This window comes from Molothrus ater, chromosome 2 (genome assembly GCF_012460135.2).
Source record: "Molothrus ater isolate BHLD 08-10-18 breed brown headed cowbird chromosome 2, BPBGC_Mater_1.1, whole genome shotgun sequence".
NCBI lineage: Eukaryota > Metazoa > Chordata > Aves > Passeriformes > Icteridae > Molothrus > Molothrus ater.
Window position 1 is genome coordinate 6,163,440 of NC_050479.2, and position 23,476 is coordinate 6,186,915.

General features: G+C 39.4%; 1 protein-coding gene across 1 annotated transcript in view; it reads left to right on the forward strand.

Annotated features, from left to right (window-relative positions):
• The first annotated feature begins 421 nt into the window (after window positions 1–421).
• TRAPPC10 (trafficking protein particle complex subunit 10) overlaps window positions 422–23,476 on the forward strand; it is a 37,816-nt gene continuing 14,761 nt past the window's right edge. The window contains exons 1-11 of the mRNA XM_036381099.2: window positions 422–619; window positions 9,843–9,924; window positions 10,612–10,747; window positions 11,747–11,943; window positions 13,248–13,443; window positions 14,577–14,688; window positions 15,693–15,940; window positions 18,180–18,326; window positions 19,743–19,857; window positions 20,355–20,431; window positions 22,282–22,373. Of these exons, the coding sequence (XP_036236992.1) occupies window positions 541–619; window positions 9,843–9,924; window positions 10,612–10,747; window positions 11,747–11,943; window positions 13,248–13,443; window positions 14,577–14,688; window positions 15,693–15,940; window positions 18,180–18,326; window positions 19,743–19,857; window positions 20,355–20,431; window positions 22,282–22,373 (1,481 nt within the window). The 5' untranslated portion in view covers window positions 422–540. The remainder of the gene's footprint in view (window positions 620–9,842; window positions 9,925–10,611; window positions 10,748–11,746; window positions 11,944–13,247; window positions 13,444–14,576; window positions 14,689–15,692; window positions 15,941–18,179; window positions 18,327–19,742; window positions 19,858–20,354; window positions 20,432–22,281; window positions 22,374–23,476) is intronic.

The window sequence follows — 23,476 nt, forward strand, 5'->3', positions numbered from 1 at the left end:
TCTGCCCCTCAGGCGCCTCGGGCCGTCCCTCAGGGGCAGGAGGATGGACTGAGCGGTCTCCGGAGGTCACTGAGCGATCTCCAGCGGTCACTCCAACCCCGACCATTCCGTGCCTCCCGCCGGCTGTCACCGCTCAGTGGCTCTACCCCTCAGGCCGTCCCTCAGGGGCAGCCCCGCCCCGGCTCCCCGCGGCTGCCGGGGGCCGCAGGCCGGGACCCCCCCCGCGTCCCCGGGCCGCGCTCCCCCTCCATTCCCCGCCGCATTCCCCCTTTTCCGGGTTCCCCGGCGGCGGCGCTCCCCGGAAGCGGTAATGCCTGCCCGGTGATCCAGGAAGCGGATGAGCCTCTCCCGCCCGCCTTCCCCTCCGGAGCGGCGCTGCGGGGACGCGGGGAAGGGGGTGGGGGGAGGCGGGGGGGGGGGGCGGCAGCGGCGGCACCACCCCCGCTCCGGCCCGGCCTGTCCGTCCCGTCCCAGCCCCCCGGCGGTGTTTCCATGGCGCCGGGCGGGCGGGGGAGCCGGGGCTGACGACCCCGCCCGCTCATGGACCCCGCCGAGGAGGAGGAGGGCAGGGAGAAGCCCCCCGTGATCTACACCATGGAGAACAAGCCCATCGTGACCTGTGAGTGTCCCCGCCGCCGCTGCTGGCGGGGCTGGGGGTCCGGCCGGTGCCCCCGGCGGGCCCGGGGGGAGGCAGGAGCCGGTGCCTGGTTCTGGGGGGCTCCCGCAGCTCCGGGTGGGGACAGGGCGCCTGCAGAAGGGATCTGATGGCGGGGTTTCCCTCTTCATTGCCTTTCCCCCTTTCTGATGGCAGTGGGCAAAGTTGGGGTTGTTTCTGTAGTAAATAACAAGGCGAATGCCGTGCTCAGAGGTGTTTAGGGGAAGAGGGTGAAATGTGAGAAAAAATGGTGAACCCCAAACTTCCTGGCAGCGAGCTTTGTGTGGCTTTGCTGGTGCTAAGAGAAGTTGCGAGGAGGCATCCTCTGCGGCGATCCCACCGATGCCTGCCCGCTGACATTACACTTTAATCTTAAACTGCTTTGGTTCCATCCCTGACAGGGCTTAGTTAACCAAGCTCCTGCTTCCAGGAATTAGTGAATTAGTTCTTTCAGGTATCAGAGACAGGCTGGTGCTCCTGATGTAAAAACGTGATCCCTCCTGCTTTTACAGGTGTAGAGGGGTGCACTCAAAGTTCACTTAAAACAAGCAGGTGGGCTAGGCTGGGCCTTGGGAAGCTTTTCTTTAACGGGAGAGGGGTCAAGCACTGGAAGAGGCTCCTTAGAGAGGTGTCTCAGTCTGTCCCAAGTCTGTCAGTGTTGAAGAGATATTTGGACAGTGCCCTTAACATGCTGTGACTTTTGGTCAGCCCTGAAGTGGTCATGTAGTTGGACCACATGATCCTGGCAGGTTCCTTCCAAGTGGAATGGTCTTTTTTATTCTAACTACATCCATAATGTTGTTAATTAAAAGGTAAAGGGAATGAGATCAGCATAGAGAATTCTGCTTTTTCTTTTTTAACAAAAGGTAGCCAGTGGCTGGTCTTAGTCAAAAGTATCTCTACTGATGATGTACAAAATACATATTTGCACTTTTATCACTAGAACACTGGGAATGCTTTATGTGCCTGTGAAATAGAAACTCGTTTCACAGTTCTGTGTTGTCTTATTATGGAGTAAGCATTTATTGGTGATTAAGGTCTTAGACCTTACTTAGAAAAAGTATCCAACTGTAACCTTGTAGCTGTATAATTGTGGAACTCTGTGTATATATATTTTGTCCAGACTATTTTATAAATGTGCTTTTTTTTTTCTGTCTTAAACTTTTTTCCTTTTTTTGAATGCAGTTCATAAGCTGAAGTGAACAGGATCTGTACTGAATCTTCTCTACTCACCTATTTCAAGAATTTTGAAATCCGTTTCACTTTAGATTTAAAGTCAGAAAAAATGTGCATATCAGAAACATCTGGAGGATATAGTTTGCTGGTGTTAATGCCACTGTTCAGGCTGTGGGGACTTGCTTTTTAGATTTTCTGGCTTTATGTGTATTTAGCATTGTAGAGTCTCCATGTGTGGTGCAGGTCAGTCTTCACTGTTCCTGTATGATTTAAATTACATTTTAGTCTGTTGAAGTGCACCAAGTTTTACCTCAGGGTAAAACCTTGGGTTTTTTGTTAGTGGGTGCAGAAAGAACTCTGGTTTCTTTGTACAAGGGAATTTTCAAACTTCCAAACACAAAATTTAACCAGATTTCAATCAAGCCCAGTTGCCTGATATTGGAAACAGTATTAATTTTGTGTGGTGAGTGAGCTTACATTATGATTGTAAAATGTTTTGTTCTTATCCAGTATGGTAGCAGCAGACTTACAAATGAGACAGGAGGTGAGCATTATGTGTCACTTGTATGCCTCACTCCTGGACTGAGGAAATTATTTCTATTGCCCTGGAGAAGCACAACAGGAATATCTTTACTGGTATGGACTGGAGGGGCTTGGTCTGACAGCTTTAATTCAGGAGTTAAAGTTAATTCAGCAAAATTGCTCAGAGATTACCTCTCTGGTGAATGTAGTATGGGTGACTTGCTACATTTTAAACCAAAACATTTGATTTCAATGGGGAATGCATTTTACTGTAACTGCTTTCGTTTCTCTTCTTTTCTCTTCAGAGAAGTGGAGTACTTAGAGACTCTAATATTTCAAATAAGTGCATTCACCAATAATGACTTACTTGAGGGGAAGCTCCTCTAAGCATTATATTGCTAAAGATTTACAGAGAGGTGAGGCTTGGCCTTCCAGGGAACGGGTTTGTTGCAAAACACATTAAAAGCCATGGTGTTAGAAACTGCTCAACAAACACAGTTTATCTTTGTCTGTGGTTCCACTTTCAGGCAGTTGGAGTTGTCTGGGATAAGTGTCCCACCCTGTGTGTTTCTATTGTGTCCCACCCAGGAGGGGCACGTGGAGGAAAGGCAGACCAGTGAGGGGATGGCTGGGTTCTGATTATGTGAAGTGAGAGTGAAGGTTAAATGAGGGTGCTTTTCAGAACAGAAGTATTTCCTTTTGCTACAAGATTCAGATTGATCTCTGTCAGGTAAACTTTTGCATCATGAAATAACTCCTGTTAACTCTTAGGGTTTGTTCTTAGTAAGAGAGAACTGAAGAGGGAGTTTTGTTCCTAGTGAAACTTCTTTTCAACACTGTGCATACCAGAGTTGTTTTGTAAACAAATATTTTTACCCACTTGAAATAAATTTGACAGTGCTGTGAAAGGAATGCTTCTTTGGGAAGGAGAGTTATGCTGTCAAATCTATGAGTTAATCTCTATTGTAACAGTAGTTATGTGCTATATTGGCACAACCCTGAATTCAGCACTCTGTGTACAGGCTTTGGCCTGTGGGGAGAAATGGCAGGTTCCACGTGTCTTAGATATCTGATGCCAGTTGCAAATGCAGTTTTGGTCAGCACTTCTTTCATGTTAGTGCTGTAATTTGATTATTTTGCCCTCAGAAGCTGTGTGTAAGTGAATTAGCCTTGTTTTTATTGTGTTTGCATCATTGGAAACACCTGTAGTTTTAAAAGAGAGTTTTTAGATTAATAGACTTTGGTAAGACATGACAAACTTCTGGAGACCCTTTCCCTAGGCATACAGACAACTGTATTTTCCACGTAGGAAAAGCAGTACATTCACAGAAAGCTGCTGTTCCTTTTTGTGTTTTCCCTTTTCTCAGTATGGCAGCACCCCTGAGTGTTAAATCACTATTGTCAGGTAGGACTGAGTGCCATGATGACTCGATTCCAAATTAATTTGAGCCATATTTTTTACACTGTCAGTCTTACTAGATTGCAAAGCCACTGGGGAGTTTCTCTGTCCAGCTGTGGTTCTGCTCTCTCTGGCAGGTTACTTTGTAAACTCTCAACTCTTTTGTAGCAGTTTATCTGCATTGCTGCCAGACCTGGTAAGCTTGCAAAGTGTTTTGAGTCATCTTACAGCTTTCTCACTGCTGAAGAAGGATTATTTTTAGCTTCATTAATTTTTTTAGGGTTTTTTTGCAGAGACAAGTTGAGTGTTTGCATCAAACATCTTGAACTTGAGTAGTTTCTGTAAAATGTTGACTTTACAAAATCTCTAAGCCAGAGCAGCTTGCTTTCCTAGGAAACCCAAACAATGTTGTTTCCTTCTCAGGAATCCTATTTGAAATTTTGAGAAAGTCTTTGGAGCTTCAATATAAAGTTGTTGCACATATATAACAGCCAAAGAACTCATCCTTAGGTAGCTGATTTGCACTTAAATTATTAGCTCTGTCCATATGAAGAGGAGGCTGGAGACTAAAGGCAATTCTGCAAAATGAAGTAATTATTGAGCTTTCCAGAGCTTTCCTAACAAGCTGTTCTTTTGTAGTTATCTTCATGCAGTTGTGGAATATTCCATTATCAGCTCATAGTATCTGTTTATATTGTCTTCTGTCTGTTTATATTGTGTGTTTGCATGTTTGCTCTCACTGTCAATAACCTGTTTTAGCACAATGGACTTTATATATAATCTTTGGAGAGAATGATGTGCATCATTTTTATCTGGTCCATGTTTAGAATTTGCTGTGATACAGCAAGAGAAAAACCATCAGCAAATGCTTTGTAGGCCCAAGAAAAGAAAATGTTTGCAATTATCTACAGCAGGAACAGAAAGATCAATAAAAGTAAGGGGTGGGGAGGGAAAGGGAGGAATTTTGCATCTTTTTGTGGCGAAAATAAATACTTGCAGTTAAGAATATTGTTCTGGGACTAGAGGAGCTTGATTCAAAAGTTCTTCTGTTACTAGTAGATACATGTAATAAAAAATGTGGCAGCAAGAAGCGGGATGTAGCCCAAGTGATCAGAGTGATTTGCTGCTGGTGAGACCATTTAACAACTCTATCCTATAAATTCATTTCCCCTGTTCTCAACCAGAGCTCCTGCCTGCATTGTAAGTCATCACTTACTTATAATGTATCAGCTACACACATTGTGTAGCTGATACATTATTCTGTGCTTAAATAGTTGATTACATTTGTCTTGAGAAGAAGTGGCATATACTTGTTAGTGTTAACCTGTTTTACAGATTCAGAAGTGCAGAAGTGGAGTTTTGCTAAAAGGATTTTCTTCTAGTGAATCAGCTATGGTTTTTATATAGCAATTTAACTGTGCTGTGTTTTGGTTTTTTGACCTCTTTTGAATATGAATTTGAGTTAGGAGAGAGGAGGACCTTTAAAAGATGTAAATATAAAAACCTCACCAAAACTTCAGGTAGATCCACTTCTTACAGGCTAGTGATTTAAGAAAAAAGATTCACAGTAGAACTTTTGACTAGTGGAAAAGTAAGAGGGGTCAGAAAGGTTAGCTGTGAGTGATACTTGGAGATAAAACCCAAACAAAACTACTCCAAAGTGTAGTCTTGGCTCTGCGTTCTTTTAAAGGTATTCAAAGCCTTTTATCTCAGTTGACTGGGCTTGTCATTGGTATCAAAGGAAAATATTTGTCTTCTTTAGTCATCTGACCTCAGGAGTTTTTGTTTCAAACTGCCTGTGTAGTTAGTGGGTTAGGATGATTTCCTCTAGAGGGGAAAAAAAAATCACTGTGGTATATTTAGATACTATAGTGACAAAGCCTCTAAGCATCTAAGAAGTTTGGAAACTGTTAGGAAAAAATATATTATTGGGGATTTTGGTGGCTTTAAGCAGGCACAAACCTAAAAAAATGTCAGTATTTTATGGTTCTTTGGTATTAGACAGCTGCTACAAAGAGTGCATGTCCCCCTTGATTAGATGGTCATTCTGGTTTTCACTGTTCCTGTACAAATTTAGAGTAGAACAAGTGTCCTAGATAGGAAAGAAGGAAGAGGGAGGAAGGCTGCACTGATTTGATCTACCAAAATGTCAGGAAGAAAGACAAGGAGGAAAGAATCACAGAATTGTTTGGATTGGAAAAGACTTTAAAGATTGTCCTGTTCCAAACCCCTGCCATGAGCAGGGACACCTTCCACTGTCCCAGGCTGCTCCAAGCCCCATCCAACCTGACCTTGAACACTTCCAGGGATGGGGCAGGACAGCTTCTCTGGGCACCCTGTGCCAGGGCCTGCATACCCTCACATGGCAGAATTTCATCCTGATGTCTAAATCTACCCTCTTTCAGCTTAAAGCCACTGCCCCTTGTTGTGTCACTGCAGGCCCTTGTACAAAGTCCCTCTCGGGCTCTCTTGGAGGCCCTTTAGGCACTGGAAGGGGCTCTGAGGCCTCCTCTCCAGGCTGAACAAGCCCCTCTCTCAGCTTCTCTCCATAGCAGAGGTATCCCAGCTCTCTGGGCATCTTTGTGTCCCTCTTCTGGTCCCACTCCAACTGGTTTATGTCGCTCTCATGTTGGGGACCCAGGGCTGGAGGCAGCTCTGCAGGTGGGGTCTCACCTGGGTGGGGCAGAGGGGCAGAATCCCCCCCTCCCCTGCTGCCCACGGTGCTTTGGATGCAGCCCAGGACACTTTGGGCTTTCTGGGCTGTCAGTGCACCTGGCCTGGCCATGTTGAGCTCCTCCTGAACCAACATCTCCAATTCCTTCTCCTCAGGGCTGCTCTGGATCCATTCTCCACCCACAGCACGGGAAGTGTTTACAAAAGTGCCAAAGGCCCTGCCCTTTGAACTTTGTCATGTAGAAAGAAAAGAAACAGGTGCTTTGTTCTTCTCTTTCTCCTGGAGTACTTCTTTTTAACGTGTATCACTTGAACATTACCACTTTCAATTGTTGTGTGTCACCACTTCACGTGCAGAAGCACCCTGTACTTGGTGTGGTATCACTGAAAGAGTCTCTGTGTTCTTTCTGTATTTGTGGGCTGTCTGTTGACATCCAGGTGGGGAGTAGATTAATTCAGACATACATGGTTTAGAAGCTGAGGTAGGTGTTGCAGGAGGTTATCAGACTCTAATGTTACTGTCTAGTTATCATCTCTATGGGATATTTGGTCTTATTTGCCTGTAGGTTCTGAAAGATGAAAACCCTTCTCTAGAAGGCTTCTTGATTTTAATTATGATAGGATTCCAGAATTTTCCTTCCCATATATGCACATCCTTCCTTGTCTCTTTCAGGAGAGATGTGTCTGATAATCATTTACACTCTGGCCCCATTACTGACAGCCATAGAATGGTTTGGCTTGGGTCTTAGTGTTGAGACCAGTCCACTGAAATGAATTTGCTGTGATATGGTCGAGTCATCATCTTTTTAATATTTTTTTTTCTTTTTCCAAAACACCTGAAACAAAGCAACCTCCTTACCAACTCGCAAAAAATGACAAAAAGTTCTACAACAAGGTATTTGAAGCAATTCTCAGACTCTTTGGGGTTTTCTCTAAGTTTGAATTCTAGGGTTACTGGAGTTGGGGTTTTGGAATGTTTCATTCTAAATTCATAGAATTCAGTCAGATACAAGCAAAAACTCCTGTAGTGGTATTGTTTGTATTTTCTCCCTTATTTCTTCTTTATTTTCCATCTTATTTTTTTTCTTTTCTTAATATTTTGGAAAGTAGATCATAGATACTGAGGCATTAGAGGCATATATATAGAGAGCAGAGAATGAGACTTCTGCCATGCTTGAGGTCTCTTGAGCCATAGGAATCTTGCTCAACACCACTCCAGAAATAGTGATCTTTTGGGACTTTCTGTTCTGGTATTTGTGCAGGTTGTGCTCTTGTCTCCCTCCCTGCAGCCCAGTAGCACCAGTTGACAATTTATTGTGCATCTGACAGCCCTAACAATTCCTTGCTGTACTTACTGGTATCAGTGCTGGTCTTGTGTCAGTGCTGTGCTGGTGTTGCCTGCTGATAGCTTCATTCTAGTGTTCTTGGCTTGATCAGCTCAAACGTGCTGATTACAGTAGATACAGGGTCCACTTGAGCAGAACATGAAATGTTGCAGCCCTTTGGGTGTTGGAAATTCGTGGTAGCAGCTTTGGTCTGTGTTCAAAGACAGCCAATGTATTTCACATTGAAGGTCTGTTCTCACTTTCTTCTATCCTAGAGGGCTGTGTTGCCTTGATCATAAAACACATTCTTATGTGTATTTGATATGCCCTCAAAACCAGTGCAGGAGGAAAAGCTGACTGGTTTTAAAATGAATATACCTGTTTTAAGCTGATAATGTGATGTGTCTGTCTGAATAGCAGGGTGCTTACACATTATCCTTTAGTTCCTCTGTATTCAGTAGCAGTCCTTTTTACTTAAGATGTTGAATTCTAGAATATTTTTGTGGCATACATTGAATTTTTAGCTGCAGTGTAGAAAAATTACTTTGCTATACTCCAGAGATAAAATATGTGGCTTGTTCTTTCCAGCAGATTTGGAGCTCACAGGCTCTCATTTTGATGTGGTCATCGTGCAGCTCCTAAGTCACTGAGCTATGTTTCACTCTCTGTGGGCAGTAATGAGTTGCAAATCAATAGACTGTTCTCAGCTTGGCTCACAGAGGTGTAGCTTGGTATAAAACAGCATTAACACTATCACTAACACTTGTTTCAGTATTCATTCAGGGCATTTGTTTGTGGTCTTAAATAGCATGTGGTATGGTACACTTAATTCAGATGGCATGAAGGTGAAGGATCCAGCATGAGGTACTTTTCTTGAGAAACAGGGCTAAAGTATTGATTGTTTTTGTTATGTTTTTTAGCTGTTTTATGAAATTGCATTGTTGAATAATAGTTAATGTGGTCAGACATCAGAAGAGCTGTTTTTGCTTGTTCTTGCACTTAATCAGCCTCTTAAACTTTAATTTTTCATATACTTTATTGTGTGGTGATAGAATTGTGGTAATCAAAGTACTATATGCGAAAATAATAACATATATGAGAAAACTGGGGAAAGGAGAGAGGACTAGAAAAAGATTTCTAAGATGAATTAAAGAATGCTAAAGGAAGGTAGAGGCAATGCCTGGCTTTGTGCCTGGATGTGAGATTGGGGCTTGGGAGGGAGAAAAAAGGATGTCAGGTACTTCTGCAGTTTCCAGTTCCACAGGAAGGTGAGAGGATCTTCCTGTTCTGGTGTGCAGAAAGATTGTGAAAAGGAAAACCACCAGGAAATAGCAGAATTGTCTATAAGGCTGTTAAAATCTTAATTAATGTCTTGTCCTTATCATATCCTCCTGACCTAAGAGAATTTAAGAATTATTGTTGAAAGGTTACTGGTAATACACTTTTTTCATGTGGTAAACAGTGCATTTTGTCCTGACTTGTATCTAAGTAGCTCCTGCAGTGGTGTTGTATTTAATGTAGCTGTTTGGGACCTGCACTGTGTTAACAGACCTCATGTTTCTGCAGAACAGCGTGGTAGTCAGGGAGGTGTTTTGTAGTAACAACAGTCCCAGAAAATGAGGAGAGAGGAATCATATCCAATAAAACACAGAACATGTGCTAAACCAAATTTTCTCAGCATAGGCCCAGCTATACAGAATGGTGGGAACCACTCTCTACCCAGTCTTCTGGTTTGGGAAGTCCAAATTCTGGAATATTTTTAAATATACTTTTTTTTTTAACCAACGACTCCATCTAAGGAGCTGTTTGTTTTGTTTTTGGAGTTGCACCAGCTTTATGATACTCTCTTAGGTATATGGATTATGTAGCTCTGTGGAAAATCACAATAGTAAGTTTGTAACAGTGTCTGCTGAAAAATGTTGTATTAGTCTTGAGAGTGATTTAAAAAACTCTAGTTCAGTGCTGGACTCCAGTTTCCACATAGCAGATAAGATTAAATGTTCCTAAAAACAGCAGACCATTAGTAGAATAGCATATTAATATACATTCTATAATTTGCACATGCTAATATATTGATGCCTTCCATTTTCAGGTGCTGGAGATCAGAATTTATTTACTTCCTTATATCCTACACTTTCTCAGCAGCTTCCTAGAGAACCCATGGAATGGAGGAGGTAAACTTACATTTTATTCAGTGATTCTGTTTCAGTGTCTGGTTTTGACCTGGTTAAATGTGTATTTGTTGTGTTCTGAGAAGCTCTTACCATAAATTGAGTTGAACAGAGCAACTGACTCGAAGAAATTGGAGAAATTAGATAATCAAAGTGAATGTTGTGCACTTCAGGATGATCTTTTCAACCCTTCAACTTTGTCTAAAGAAAAATGATAGTAATGCTGTGTTTCTCTTCCTGATTTTGTGGTTTGTGGGTTTGTCTTGGTGTGCTTTGATGTACTTGGGCTGCTGTGTTCTGAAAGTGGTATGCTTTCTTCTCAATGAGAATATAGGTAGAACTCACATGGAATTAGATGTATTTCCCCTCAGAAATACATTTAATATATTTGAATGTTTTCTGATTGGAAAAAAAAATTGAGGAATTCTCTTATTTGGTATTTTCTCCTTGTCCTAGAGATACAGAAAATCTTTTACTGAAAGAAAGCTGAAGAGCTTCTAGCTTCTGTTCTTCAAAAAGGAGCTTTTATCTCATTTCAAGCAATACCAAATTTTAGTTGACTTTACACCAACTGCATTGAGTGTAGTTTGTGGGTTTCCAGTGCCAGAGTATTTCAGTTTATTTCTCTTCCCCACAACACATGTTCATTTTTCTATTTTGTCCACTAATTTCACTTTTTAAACTCCGTAGGTCTTACGGCCGTGCGCCGAAGATGATTCACCTGGAATCCAACTTTGTTCAGTTTAAAGAGGAGCTACTACCCAAAGAGGGGAATAAAGCCCTTTTGACTTTTCCCTTCCTTCATATTTATTGGACAGAATGTTGTGTAAGTACTTGGAAAAACTCAAATTTAAAAACGAAATTGTTCACATAAGCATGAAAAGCAAATGAAAATAACAGATAGCACAAGCAGAAAGTCAAAACAATAAACTCTGGGTTGCATAAGCATGCATACCTGATATATTGCTGGAAACAAAACTTAGCTTGAGCACTTCTTGCCATAAGCAGTATCTGTTTGTAATGTTACTTGACACTAAGAGGACAGGCATTTGAATAACCTGTTTTCAGTACTTTGTCACAAAACCCCAAGGATCTTACAGTGACACTGCAGTGGCACTGTGCACTTTCTTTGTAACACAGAAATGTGGCCAGGGTAGTTCAATTATGATCTGTTGGTGCACTAAAATCTAAAGATATACTTTTTTCTTTAGTTTCATCACTGGGCAAAATTTAGAATGTCTTAATCCTGTTTATCTCCAGTTCACTGCCTTTTGGTTTGCTTCTGTTGTGAATTAATTATCCACTTGAAGGACACAGGTGACATCTGACTAGTCAAAAAGAATCCAGAACAGTGTTAAGAATTATCTGTATTTATCTCAGTAAAACCAACCCAGAAGCAAAATAAGCTTTTAAAAAGGTTGAGATTTGAGCAGTGCAGAAGGTGGAAATATCACACTTCTGTTACTATGTGAGAATAAAACAGTTCAGCTTTGTAATTTCAAACATGTTTTTATTGTAAAGCTCCAGAAGGTGTAAAGTAAAGAGCTTAAACGATGTTTAAAAATCTTAATTTCAGTCAATTAAAGAATGAGAATGTACCAACTACTATATTTGCTATTAACTCAAATACTGGAAATTAATTAAATTAAAAGAATTTAGAATTTTACTATGCTTTACCTTATTTGATTTTTTTCAGTAAGTGAACTTACTGTCACTAACTCCATTTGCTATGTCTTTCTGTTTGCTTTCTTTTGGAACAAAACTTGCCTTTTGAAATTGTTCAGAATGTCTGTTTGATTTGATGATTCACCACTTCTCATCCCAGGACACGGAAGTGTACAAAACCACAGTCAAGGATGACATCACCAAGTGGCAGAACGTTCTCAAAGCTCACAGCTCAGTGGACTGGCTGATTGTGGTGGTTGAGAGTGATGCCAAGAAAAAGAACAAAACCAACATCCTTCCCCGAACCTCTATAGTAGATAAAATAAGGAATGACTTCTGCAACAAGCAAAGTGACAGGTGAGCATTCTTGGGCTTGCAAACATTTTCATCTTTTGACCAGTGTGCTGATTTCTAAAGCTCCATATGCAAGACATTCCTTACTCATTTAAAGACTTCCCTTGATGCCCAGCATTAACAGTGGTGACTCTGTAAGATTTGTGCTTTGAGGGAGGCAGGCACAAAGAATAAAGGGAGAAACTTTATTTTCAGCTTTCCTGGGTTTGTGGCAGCTTTGAAATGTGTGTCAAATAGATTTCAAGTATCTCCTCCTGGCTTAGAGAGGTTTAAGGGGAACAGTGTGATGTTAATCAGCTTTTAGACCTTCGGGGTTTTTTGTTTGCTTAGGTGCTTGCAAAAGCTTACCAGAGTTGCAGGTAGTGGGAGTGAGGTGAGTAGGGAATATGAAGCCCATAGGGCTGATTTTTTGCCATTGTACTTTCTGCTGCTCACTTAATCACCTTTCCACTCTGAGATAATTGACATAAGGCCAGTTTCTTCAGATGTTTTTATTCTAAGGAAATACTAATGAATGTATGAAACTGTTCTTTCTTTCATTAAAGGAAACAAAATAGGATTTTCTTATCAGAAATAGTGCTCTCCTTGGATGAGAGATTTTCCTGCCTTTAGAGATATCATTAGTTTTTTGGATGTTAATAAATTGTGATAGAAAAACTGAGGAAGGAAGATGCTCTGAAATAGTAGATTTATTTGTAAATTAATAGGATCTGTTTATTTTCTGAGAAAAGCAGAGGAAGTTTTAGCACGTAGGATTGAGACATTTCAAGAATCTATTATGGATGATTATTTCAAGTGAGTTAGGAAAGGCTGACTATATGTGAACTGATAGATCCTGATTTGTATTTTGTAGAATCTTTACCAGGAGTAGCTATATTTGCTGTTCTGCTGATTTGTATTGCTAGGCAGACTTTTCTTTTCTAAGTTAGCTACAGCATTACTTATTAAGTAGTTAGAATAATGTATCCCATTATTTGCTTCAAGAAAAAAAAAAAAAAAGCTTTAGAGTGCTCATTCTGGGTAAAACACTGAACTGTTCTCATAAACTATATCACATGACAAAGTTTATTAAAAGCTACCAAGCCCCAACCAAAAAACCAAAAACAAAACCCCAACATAGCTGCCTCCAAACAAACAAACATAACCCTTGTCTTGTTTTTTTTTTTTTTTTTCCTCTGATTAAGGTGGATGGAAAACTAAATATTGTTCCTTCTGAAATTGTCAGGAATGCACAGTATTCAGCTGGGCATTTATATGTGAATTATGTGTTTTCCTCCTCAAATAGAATTTTATCAATCTCTTTACAGATGTGTGGTACTTTCTGACCCTTTGAAAGACTCTTCCCGTTCTCAGGAATCTTGGAATGCCTTCCTGACCAAACTCAGGACATTGCTTCTCATGTCCTTTACCAAAAACTTAGGCAAGTTTGAAGATGACATGAGAACTCTGAGAGAGAAAAGGACTGAGCCAGGGTGGAGCTTCTGCGAGTATTTCATGGTGCAGGTAAGAGTCTCTTGATATTGAAGAAGAACTCAAGAAGAAAATACTTGAGTCCTAGTTTTAAAAATGGTGCTTTTTTGTTGTGGTTGGATTTCTGGTCCTTTAAATCATCTGATTATTCTTTGAGGGCTGTGGCAGGAATTATGGAGACTGGTTTAAAAGCAGCATTTTTGGATCCTGTTTGCAGCAGGTTTGAGTTACCTTTTAATACAGTAATACAGTTTTCTGCTGTTAAAAAAGCAGAATCTCTTCAGGCTTGTCAAAATTTTCTGAACCTCAATTGAAGCAAACAAATTGCATCTAGAAAATGTTTTAGTAGTTGATCTTGAATTTGAGGTAAGTGTCCCATTACTGTGCATACACACTCAAACTCACAATTGGTATTTAATGTGAATGCTGCTGTTTACTTTGTTCAGATTGTTATCAGTATTTACGGAGGTGATGTTTAGAAAAGTGTCTATTTTGAAGTAATCCATATAGAGAGTGCCATGCCATGAGTTCTATTTTTTATGTAGTTATAAATACAATTTTGATTTAGCTGGTTTAGAGAAAAGCAAGAACCTCTTGTTTGATAAAATCCAGTATCTTGATTCCTTTGGAATTTTTTGGTCCCTGTACAATGCTGATCTCGAATCCACTGCATCCTCCTGTCTCCTTTGACTGCATGTGCTATCTTTTGTATAGGATATGTCTTATTTTGAGGCCATTTCTACTTAGCAGTTTGGCTTTGTGTACAAAAAAACCCTTTTATGATGCACTGCAATTGATGCCTTCATGGTTTAAACTGAGAGGAAATCATCAGTACTATTATGGGAGATGAGTCTTCAGCATTTATTCATTTATTTATTTAAATTCAAACTTTTTATAGATCTATGAGCAATATTTTGTAGTGAATCAGGATCTGGATACACATCAGAATTTACTGGCAGAGCTGTAGGATTTAATTTTCTTTTGTGGACCTCCCTGTGTTGGGAAGAAATCTGCTCTAATGGCAGGTTTTTCTTATATATGTGAAATAAAATTTAGAAAAAGTAGTTCCTGGAGCTGTGTGGATGGATGAGGACTGAGGACAGGCTGTAAAACCAGACGTGAATAATGTCAATAACATGTTCCCTGTATTTCTTGTGTGCCAAAAGGAGGAGCTGGCCTTTGTCTTTGAGATGCTGCAGCAGTTTGAGGATGCCCTGGTGCAGTATGATGAGCTGGATGCCTTGTTCTCTCAGTACGTTGTTAACTTTGGGGCTGGTGGTAAGTGTCTGAAAATGTGAAATAAATGTTGAGTGCATGAATTCCTTCACTGTGCTGAGCAGCCCTGTGCTTTGGGCAGTCCCAGGGAGGCTGCACCAGGCAGTTTGTGCTCTTGTTTTATGCTGTGTGCAAACACAAATGTCCATCAGTTGCAGTCTTACCAAAATTTTGTTTCTTGTCTTGTGAGGCTTAGAAGCAATTTTTAATGAAAACCTGTGTTTTGCTCTAATGGGATGATTGTTACAACCAGAGGCCTGAACTATGAAATGACACAAGTATTGATCAGGCTGAGATACAGCTGCTGTTTTTACAGCTCACTGCTAGGTTTTTCAGTAAAGAGCTTTCTGGAAAAGTGCATTCAGTGTTGCCTCAAATTACACAAGATGTTTGGTAATCACTGCAGAACTTAATAGAAATAGGTGCTTAATCTGCACTACAGAAGATTTAACTTCATTTTTGAGGAAAAATTACTGTGCAAGAAGTATCAAATAGCTTTAAACTCTTTTAATGAGCTAAAGCACATGCTGTTATATAACAGCTTTAATCAGATATGTTTTATGAATCTGGTGAAAATATAGTGCAGGAGTAATTGCAGTGAAATAAATTTATGCTGACTGAACCCAATGCAATACCTAGAAGTGGGGCATATCCATCCATGATGGCTGAGTGAGAAATACTTAAGCAAATAAAGCTTGTTTGTTTTGAACTTCAGGTAGGCTTAATTGCTAATAAATAAATTAGAAACTGGTTGCCACTCTACTGTTAACAAACATACAGTGAAGACAAAATGCCTATGGGAAATGAATATGAAATCCAGTTATCCTACCTTGCTGTGGAGGTTCTGGTGGGTTTTTGGTTTGCTTTTTAAAGCTAAGACAATAAGTCATTTATCCATGTGATAAACTTGGGAAGGACTAAGGCAGCTCACAGCCTCTGCAGGGAGGATGAAGGGGCTTTCCTAGAAAGCACTGCTTGATTCTTGGATATTAACTTTGTTTACTTAGATGGTGCAAACTGGCTGACGTTTTTTTGCCAGCCAGTGAGGAGCTGGAATGGTTTAATTCTGAGGAAGCCAATAGACATGGAGAAGAGAGAGCTGATCCAGAACCAGGAGGCCACGCTGCTGGACCTGCGCAGTTACCTGTTCTCCCGGCAGTGCACCTTGTTAATCTTCCTGCAGAGGCCATGGGAGGTTTCCCAGAGAGCGCTGGAGCTTCTTCACAACTGTGTGCAGGAGCTCAAGCTGTTGGAAGTGAGTTGGTGTCATCTGTTCCATTTTGTGCATTATTTCATCCAGGGATGATCTGTGGCATTCTCTGAAAAAATCCCTTTGCCCAGGATTTTTCTCCTGGGAAGCTGAGAAGCCTTAGAGAAATGGAAAACAATTCTTATCTCATTGGCTTCTCCTGTGTTGTGCTCATGTGGAATGTGTTTAGAGGTTGTTTACTCACAGGTGGTTGTTCCATTGGATTCTGCTGTGAGTTGTTTTCACTCTTTGGCCAACCAGGGTCAAGCTGTGTCGAGACTCTGGAAAGAGTCAGGAGTTTTCATTATTATCTTTTTAGCATTCTGTAAGTATCCTTTTGTATTCTTTAGTACAGTATAGTATTCTTTAATATAATATAGTGTCATAAAACAATAAATTAGCCTTCTGAGAACATGGAGTCAGATTCATCTTTCCTGCCTTTGTCAGGGCAATTCCCAGCAAATACAATAATGATCTAATGAGATCTTTCAAGTTTAGCTGTTGGTGACCTGCATTCAATAAGGGCTGGCTGGGAGTTATCAAAATGGTGCTTTAATAACAGTGGTGCTGCAGCTGATTGTGTCATCATGAGGATGTTTTTGGGAAGAAATTTGGAGACATCACATCTGGGAACAAAATCTGTTTAATTAGTTAGTTAGGTAAAGTGTTTAGTTAGTTAAAATGTTTTATTCTTCATGTGCAAAGTTATTCTCTAAAGTGGTAGTCATTTGCCTGCTTATTTCATGGATTTATTACCAATCTGTTGAAATGTAGCTCCCATAATTTAAATTTATAGCAGTGTTGTATTGAAGGCAATAAGGCAGCGTGGCTATTATGCTGTTATGCAGGCTAATCCTCTGTAACAAAAAGAAGAGATTATTTCTGAATATCACTTTGTGGCTTACCCATGTCCTCATCCCATGGGTGCCCTGTTAGTTTTATCTGTGCCATTATACCAGCAGCTGCTAACTTTTGCCTGTCTGACATCGTGGTAGTAAGTTCCATCTGTTCATCTGTATTTAAAAACTGCAAATCTGCTTCAGATGCTTTGCTGACACCTTCATGTGTTCTCAAACTAATGTGTAATTCCCACAGATAGTATTACTTGTGTGTGCATTTTGTGGGTTATTTTAAATTTCCAAAGTGTAGCCTTCTAGATCTCTGAAGGCACTTCCTACAGTTCCCCTTTTGCTGCATCCCAGGTCTGTCCTGTGCCCCCAGTGTTTGGAGTTTTCCTCTGCACTGTCCCTTATTTCTGTTGTTCCTGTCTTGCTGTGGTGATCCAAACTGAATGCAATGTTCTGACTGTGAGACAGTGACACATTAATGTGCACAGCTTGTACTTATCCCTGTTGTGATCCTTTTTCTTTATGCAGGCAAACCTCTTAACGTGGCTTGACACCACTGAACACACAGCAGAAATCTAAATTACTCTCTTCTTAGGATCTCCGTATTCCTGAAAATTCCTTCAGAATTCAGATCTTTATTATTTCTTCAAGTTCATTGTGCTCATACTTTGGACTTTCCTATCCCATTAGTCACTTAGTTTATTATGGAGTTTAGGACTTTTATAGTCTTTTTAAAAGGAATATTTTTGCACGGGTTATGAACAGGGTTTTGAAACACCATTATTGTGTCTATATTCCATGTGTTTAGTTATGCTTATCTTTATCTCAAGTCTTGAAAATATTTTAATATCAGACTCTCTTTTCTTTCTCTAGCTTTCTCTTTTTGTGTTCCTTTGTTTGTTTTTATCTCCATTTTTTAAATTAATTGTCCATGGCAGATATCTTATCCTTCAATGAATAAGCTTATTTTTGTGAAGGAATCTTAGAGACTAATTTGTTTTCTCCAGGTTTTTAACACTTCTTTACACTTTTCATTTCAGTCTCAGTTAGAACTGATGTCTTCTTAGGAAAGTAGTAGTCTATTTCCAGAAATTTTTCCTAACTCTGTTTTCCTTAAGCTGAGTTTTCAGATTTCTGGAATTTTTCCAAGACCTATTAGTCTTCCTTTCCTTCTCTTTCATCTTGATGAATGTATCAGATCCAGTTAATATGTTTCATGAACTAATATGTATAAATTATTCAGGAGGCAGCCAGAGTTGGGCTGGGCTTTGTGTATTCTGAGAGTAAACTCTTCTAAGAGGTTTTGCTGTGTTGTGTCAAGAAAAGTACTTCTGCTGAAGTATTTTCTCATCTGATGATGGTTTATTTCCCAGCTAATTTTATCTCTTCATCTCCAGGTCTCAGTTCCTCCTGGAGCTTTGGATTGCTGGGTGTTTTTGAGTTGCTTGGAAGTCTTACAGAGAATAGAAGGCTGCTGTGATAGGGCTCAAATAGATGCAAATGTTTCCCACACAGTTGGCCTGTGGAGCTATGCCACGGAGAAGGTGAGTGAATGATGTGTTGGGGTGGTGGTATTACAATGTTGAAATAGAATATTTGTTTCCCTGGAGCCGATTTTGTCCTTTTTATTGTGGAATTTAATACTGGGCTCTGTACATTGTCTTGAGTCTAGTCTAGATGAGACATCCATGTTTCAAATTCCACTTAGTCTGTTCCTATGAAAGAGGTGATGTCTGAGGTTGCTGCTGCTTTCTGTCCACTGCTGAAAAGCATTTTAGAAAGAAGGTAAACTCCAGAAACTATTGGAATAGTCTACTGTAGTATCTATGGATGTTTTTGAAGACCAACATCTTTTGAAGACTCACCCTTTTGTTTGCATAGCCTGTAGAATATTTTCTCTTTATTTTAATTATAGTTTGCTCATGTTTCAGTAGACTTAATAATCCTCTAATTGAGCCCTTGAGGTCCTTGTTTATTACAAAAGCAGGGAAATGAAATTTCATCTTGAAGAGTTATTGCTAAAAAAAATGAGGGGGATGGAGATCAGAACAAAGGAAGCAAAGAATTGTTTAAAATGGCAATTGGTGCACCAGATTCTTCCCATACTCCTTACATGTTTCTAGGGAAAATAAGCTCCAACATAAACTGGAAGTGTTCTTCCTTTCCATCATTTTTCTAACACAAAGGGTAAAGGGAAGAATTTTAAGATAATGAGTAGCAGTAAGGTGGAATTGACTGAATGAAGAAGTTTAGCAACTAGTGACAAAATTAAGTGGAGTTTAAAATAAATTTTAACAAGAGGTTAATGTCCATCCCCATTTTTTATGTGACAAGCTGAGACCTTTATTCCTTTGCAGGCTTACCTCTGTAGTTGATTGAGTTTTCTAAGCAAATTAACCAAATGGCCAATAGATAAGAGCTTCTTTAAGACAATATTCTGGGTGCTGAGCCACCAGCTGCTGTCTAGAAGGGTTTTTTTGGTAGCTAACACTGTTAGCTGTGCTGATCTCTTTTTCAGGAAGGTTTTCACCTGGATACAATCCTTCAGGTGGATTTGCAAGCTGCCTAATCACTGTACTGCAGACTTGCCTGCTTTTCTTGATTATGCAGTTTTCAAAAACACAGACACAGCTATTAGAAATAATCTTTGGTCATAACTGCTGAACATCTCAAGCTTTGTTTGTGTTTGTGTTGAAAACCAGAAGGAATTATTCAGATTAGGTGTTGTGCATATAGGGATTCTGTGTGTGTAGGCACATGTTCCAATATTTGATGCAGTAACTTATATGCAATTTAATTCCTTAATAAGATACTTGATATTTTGAGAATAACAGTTAATTTTGAGATCCTATAAGCAGCATAATATGAAAGCAATGAAAATGGAACGATGTAATAGAACAAGAGGAGTTTGATATTGATTTTACAGCCTATTGAAAGCAAGCATCTGGCTTCTCTTACAGTTAAAATCTCTGGGTTACCTGTGTGGACTTGTGTCAGAGAAGGGACCCAATTCAGAAGACCTTAACAGGACTGTGGATCTGTTGGCAGGGCTGGGAGCAGAACGCCCTGAAACAGGTACTGCCAGGAGAGCTGGAATTCCTTCAGTAGCTGCCATTGTCTGAAATGCATGGCATAGAAATACATCAGAAATACAAATTTTTAGGTATCCCTACATATACACACACACATTGATAGAACTTTATGTCCTGTAAGTCTTTTAATGCCTATTTAGTATTTCAAACTACCAGTGCATCTCCTTACTGTTGCAAGCATAAATGTTTCCATCGATGCTCCACTTATCAGCATTTAGGTGATTGGGCTTGAACAGCACTGGATTTAAATTAAAGTCTTAATGCTTTCAGACAAATATTTAAAATAAAATTATTGGAAAAACAAATGGAGCATCCTTGTTTGTGTGTAGATAGATAACCTGCACCTGGAGCTGCAAAATGGTATTGGTTTTTAGTTTTCTCTCCACTTTGTACTGGAGAAAAAGCAGGGAAGGGATGTGGGGAGTGCTGTTCTCAGAATGTGTTTGTAAGTAACACCTCTTGTCCTGCATTTTTCCAAAGCCAATGCATCACAGAGCCCTTACAAGAAACTCAAAGAGGCCTTATCATCTGTAGAAGCTTTTGAAAAACACTACTTAGTAAGTATGAGTCTTGGTTATTTATATTAGTTTTGTGTGTGTTTGCACTGTAGATTAAATAGGGCCAGAGTTTTCAAACCTGAGAAGATACATTGAGAACATAAATTTGTACTCCCATGTTTTGGTATCAAAGGTTATTTCTTGCACACTGAACACAGCAAGGCTGATTTGTTTAACAGCTGGAACCCTGTAGGGGCCCCAGGTTTCAAATATTTGCATTAACCTTAATATTTACAGTTATGAGCTGGAGGTTATTATCTGTGGGTATGTATACTTAGATATTGAAAAAGCCAATGTCATGGCTGTCATGTTCTGCTATCCCAAAGTCAGAATTAACTGACTCTTACCCAGAAGAATATTGATGTGTGAATTCAGCTTCCTTTTAAATGGTTTGGGCTTGCATTTTGCAGTGAGTATTACATGATTAAAGTTATACTGTTGATTTAAAAAAAAAAAAAAATATATATATAAACTGTGGGACATCTGTGGATAATAGGGTTGTACCTGGCATAGATTGATGCACAATGAGGATTCCAATATTGTGCATCTTTTATTTCCTGACAGCTCCCCAACTGAGGAACCATTGTAATGATTTCAAGTTTTTTTTTTATTTTGCTGGTTTTGTTTTTCAAATAGAAGATTGTTAAATAAAACAAAATACTCTTGACTGTCATAAGAATGTGTTTGATTTTTGAGGGCTTGGTTTGACAGTTTTTGTTGGGTTTTTTGATTGTTTTTTTTTTTTTTCCAACCAGTTTTGCTTGGGCTTTTTTTCCTTAAATAATTTTCCTTTAAAATTTCTCATATTTGCATATGGCAAAGAAGATTTTCTGGAGAAAGCTTGAAGGAAATTGAATACTTTTTTTGAAACATGAAAACTATGTGATACTTTAATTTTGTAAAATTTTATCAAAGAAAGTCTCAAAACATTTTGTCTGAGATACTGGGTTGCACTTTTATTTTCATTTATTTATGGGACTAGTTGTGTGGCTGGATCACACTAAAATCACGAGAGTTGCCAGCTTCTCTTACCTATTCAGTTCCATCTTGCACCTGAATATCTCTGCTAAGCTCAGCAGTAACTTCCTAAATTTAAGAAACTAAGTGGGATCTGTAGTGTTTGCCAGAGGAATTGCCATTTCTCTTTGTATTTACGACTGCACTTTTATGCAATGGAAATTCAGCTATCAGATAGACTCTAAAAGATGGTTTTCTGTGTAATTGTCATGTAAATATATACATTTTATGTATGCCCTGTATTCAGTGGACAAGAATTAGTTAAAACTTACTAACACACCTAAGATTGTTTTTTTAATGCAAATAAATTATCTTCTCAGTTTGAAGCCATTCCCCTTTATCCTGTCACCATGTGATATATTTTTTGTATTTTTATATATCTGGCCAGAGTTTATTATGGACTTTTGAAAGAATTTGAATGCTTGAACACAGTGTGTGTGTTGTAAATGCTAATTTTGTGAGAAAGGTTTGCTGCTTTTATTAAAGCTTAGGGCAAGGGGAGGAGGGTGACGTTTGGACACTGTGGTTGCATTGGAGATTAAAGCTTAAGGATGAGGGATAAACTTCAATTTGGGAAGGCAAACAAAATTCCTTTAAGGCAATCTTGTGAAAATAATTATTCTGACTATAAGTTAGCATTCACAGATGTGGGATATGACCAGCTGCAGGAGCAGTGAAGGTGACCTGCTGAGTATTTTGTGCTCAGGGCAAATGTGACTCATTCTGGGCATTTTGTTGCAGTAACTTAGTCTCTGGCTATGAGTTTGTGTGAAATAACCATACAGCTGCCAAAAATACATAAAGCTCATAATGGTTTCTTTTCTTTTATACAGGATCTGTCCCATGCCACCATTGAAATGTACACAAATATTGGAAGAATTCGCTCAGCTAAGCTTGTGGGAAAGGACTTGGCAGAGTTTTATATGTAAATGACTCTTTAAAATGTCCTAAATGCATTGCCTTTGAAAAGGTTGAAAATTATTCCTGAGGAAGATATGCTGTAATTAAACAGGAATTTTAAAAAGTATTTTTTAAAATGTAAACAAACCCTATTTCAGGGGAAAAAAAAAAAGAAAACTAGCAATCTCTCTTATCAAACCTCAATTCTCACCTCATGGTTTTGTACTTTTACCTTTAACTGTTCTGTGTTCTTTAGCTTGATCTTTTCTTCTTCTGGGGAGAAAAGGCTGGGAAAGATAACTGTAAACTTTGAAACAAGTTAGAGGCCTCCTTAGAAAGCAGGCTATAGTAAATGCAGTTGTTGCCTTAACTACATATATGAACTGCATCTATCTAAAAAAGCCAGGAAACATGTCTTTGGAGAGTAATGCATTTCATATTTGAGGTTATCATTGCAAAGTGATTGTTTCCCCTCCTGTGAAACAGTGATTTGATTCCTGATTTCCACTTTTTTTTTTGTTCTTTTTATCCCTGCTGTTCAAATCCACTGAGAAAACCTCCTGCATTTTTCAGTGTCATTTTGTATTTCTTATTTAGAATTTGGGAGTCATAAGAGTTTTTTTTGGAAAATTATGTTGGGGCATGCTTCCCACCGATATTCACTTAAGCAGTCTGATCTCCACATTGCAACAGTTTCTCCCAAATTAACTTAAATTTTTATCAGAGGAAGTAATGTTAGGTTTAAAGTCTGCCATGGAACTGCTGTGTGGTGATTAAAATTTTCATTGTAGTATTCTTCTGCTTTAAAATTTTTGAGGAAGCAAATTTTTAGTTAACTGTCAGAAGCTTTGGGTGGCTTTTGTTTCATTTGTGGGAGGTTCTTCACCTCATTTGCTCTGACTTGGGATAGATCTGCATATGGAATAATGACATTAATTGCATTTCTACTTGCTGAAGTGAATTGCAACAAGGAAGGCCCATATGTTGATCTGTTACCAGAAAATTCAAGATCATAATTCATAGACAGCATAGATTACCATAATTCAAGATCACTGCACTTTGTCCTGCATTTACTTGCAATGTTCCTTCCCCATCAGCACTTTGAGAAAAGATGCAGAGTTTTCCTGG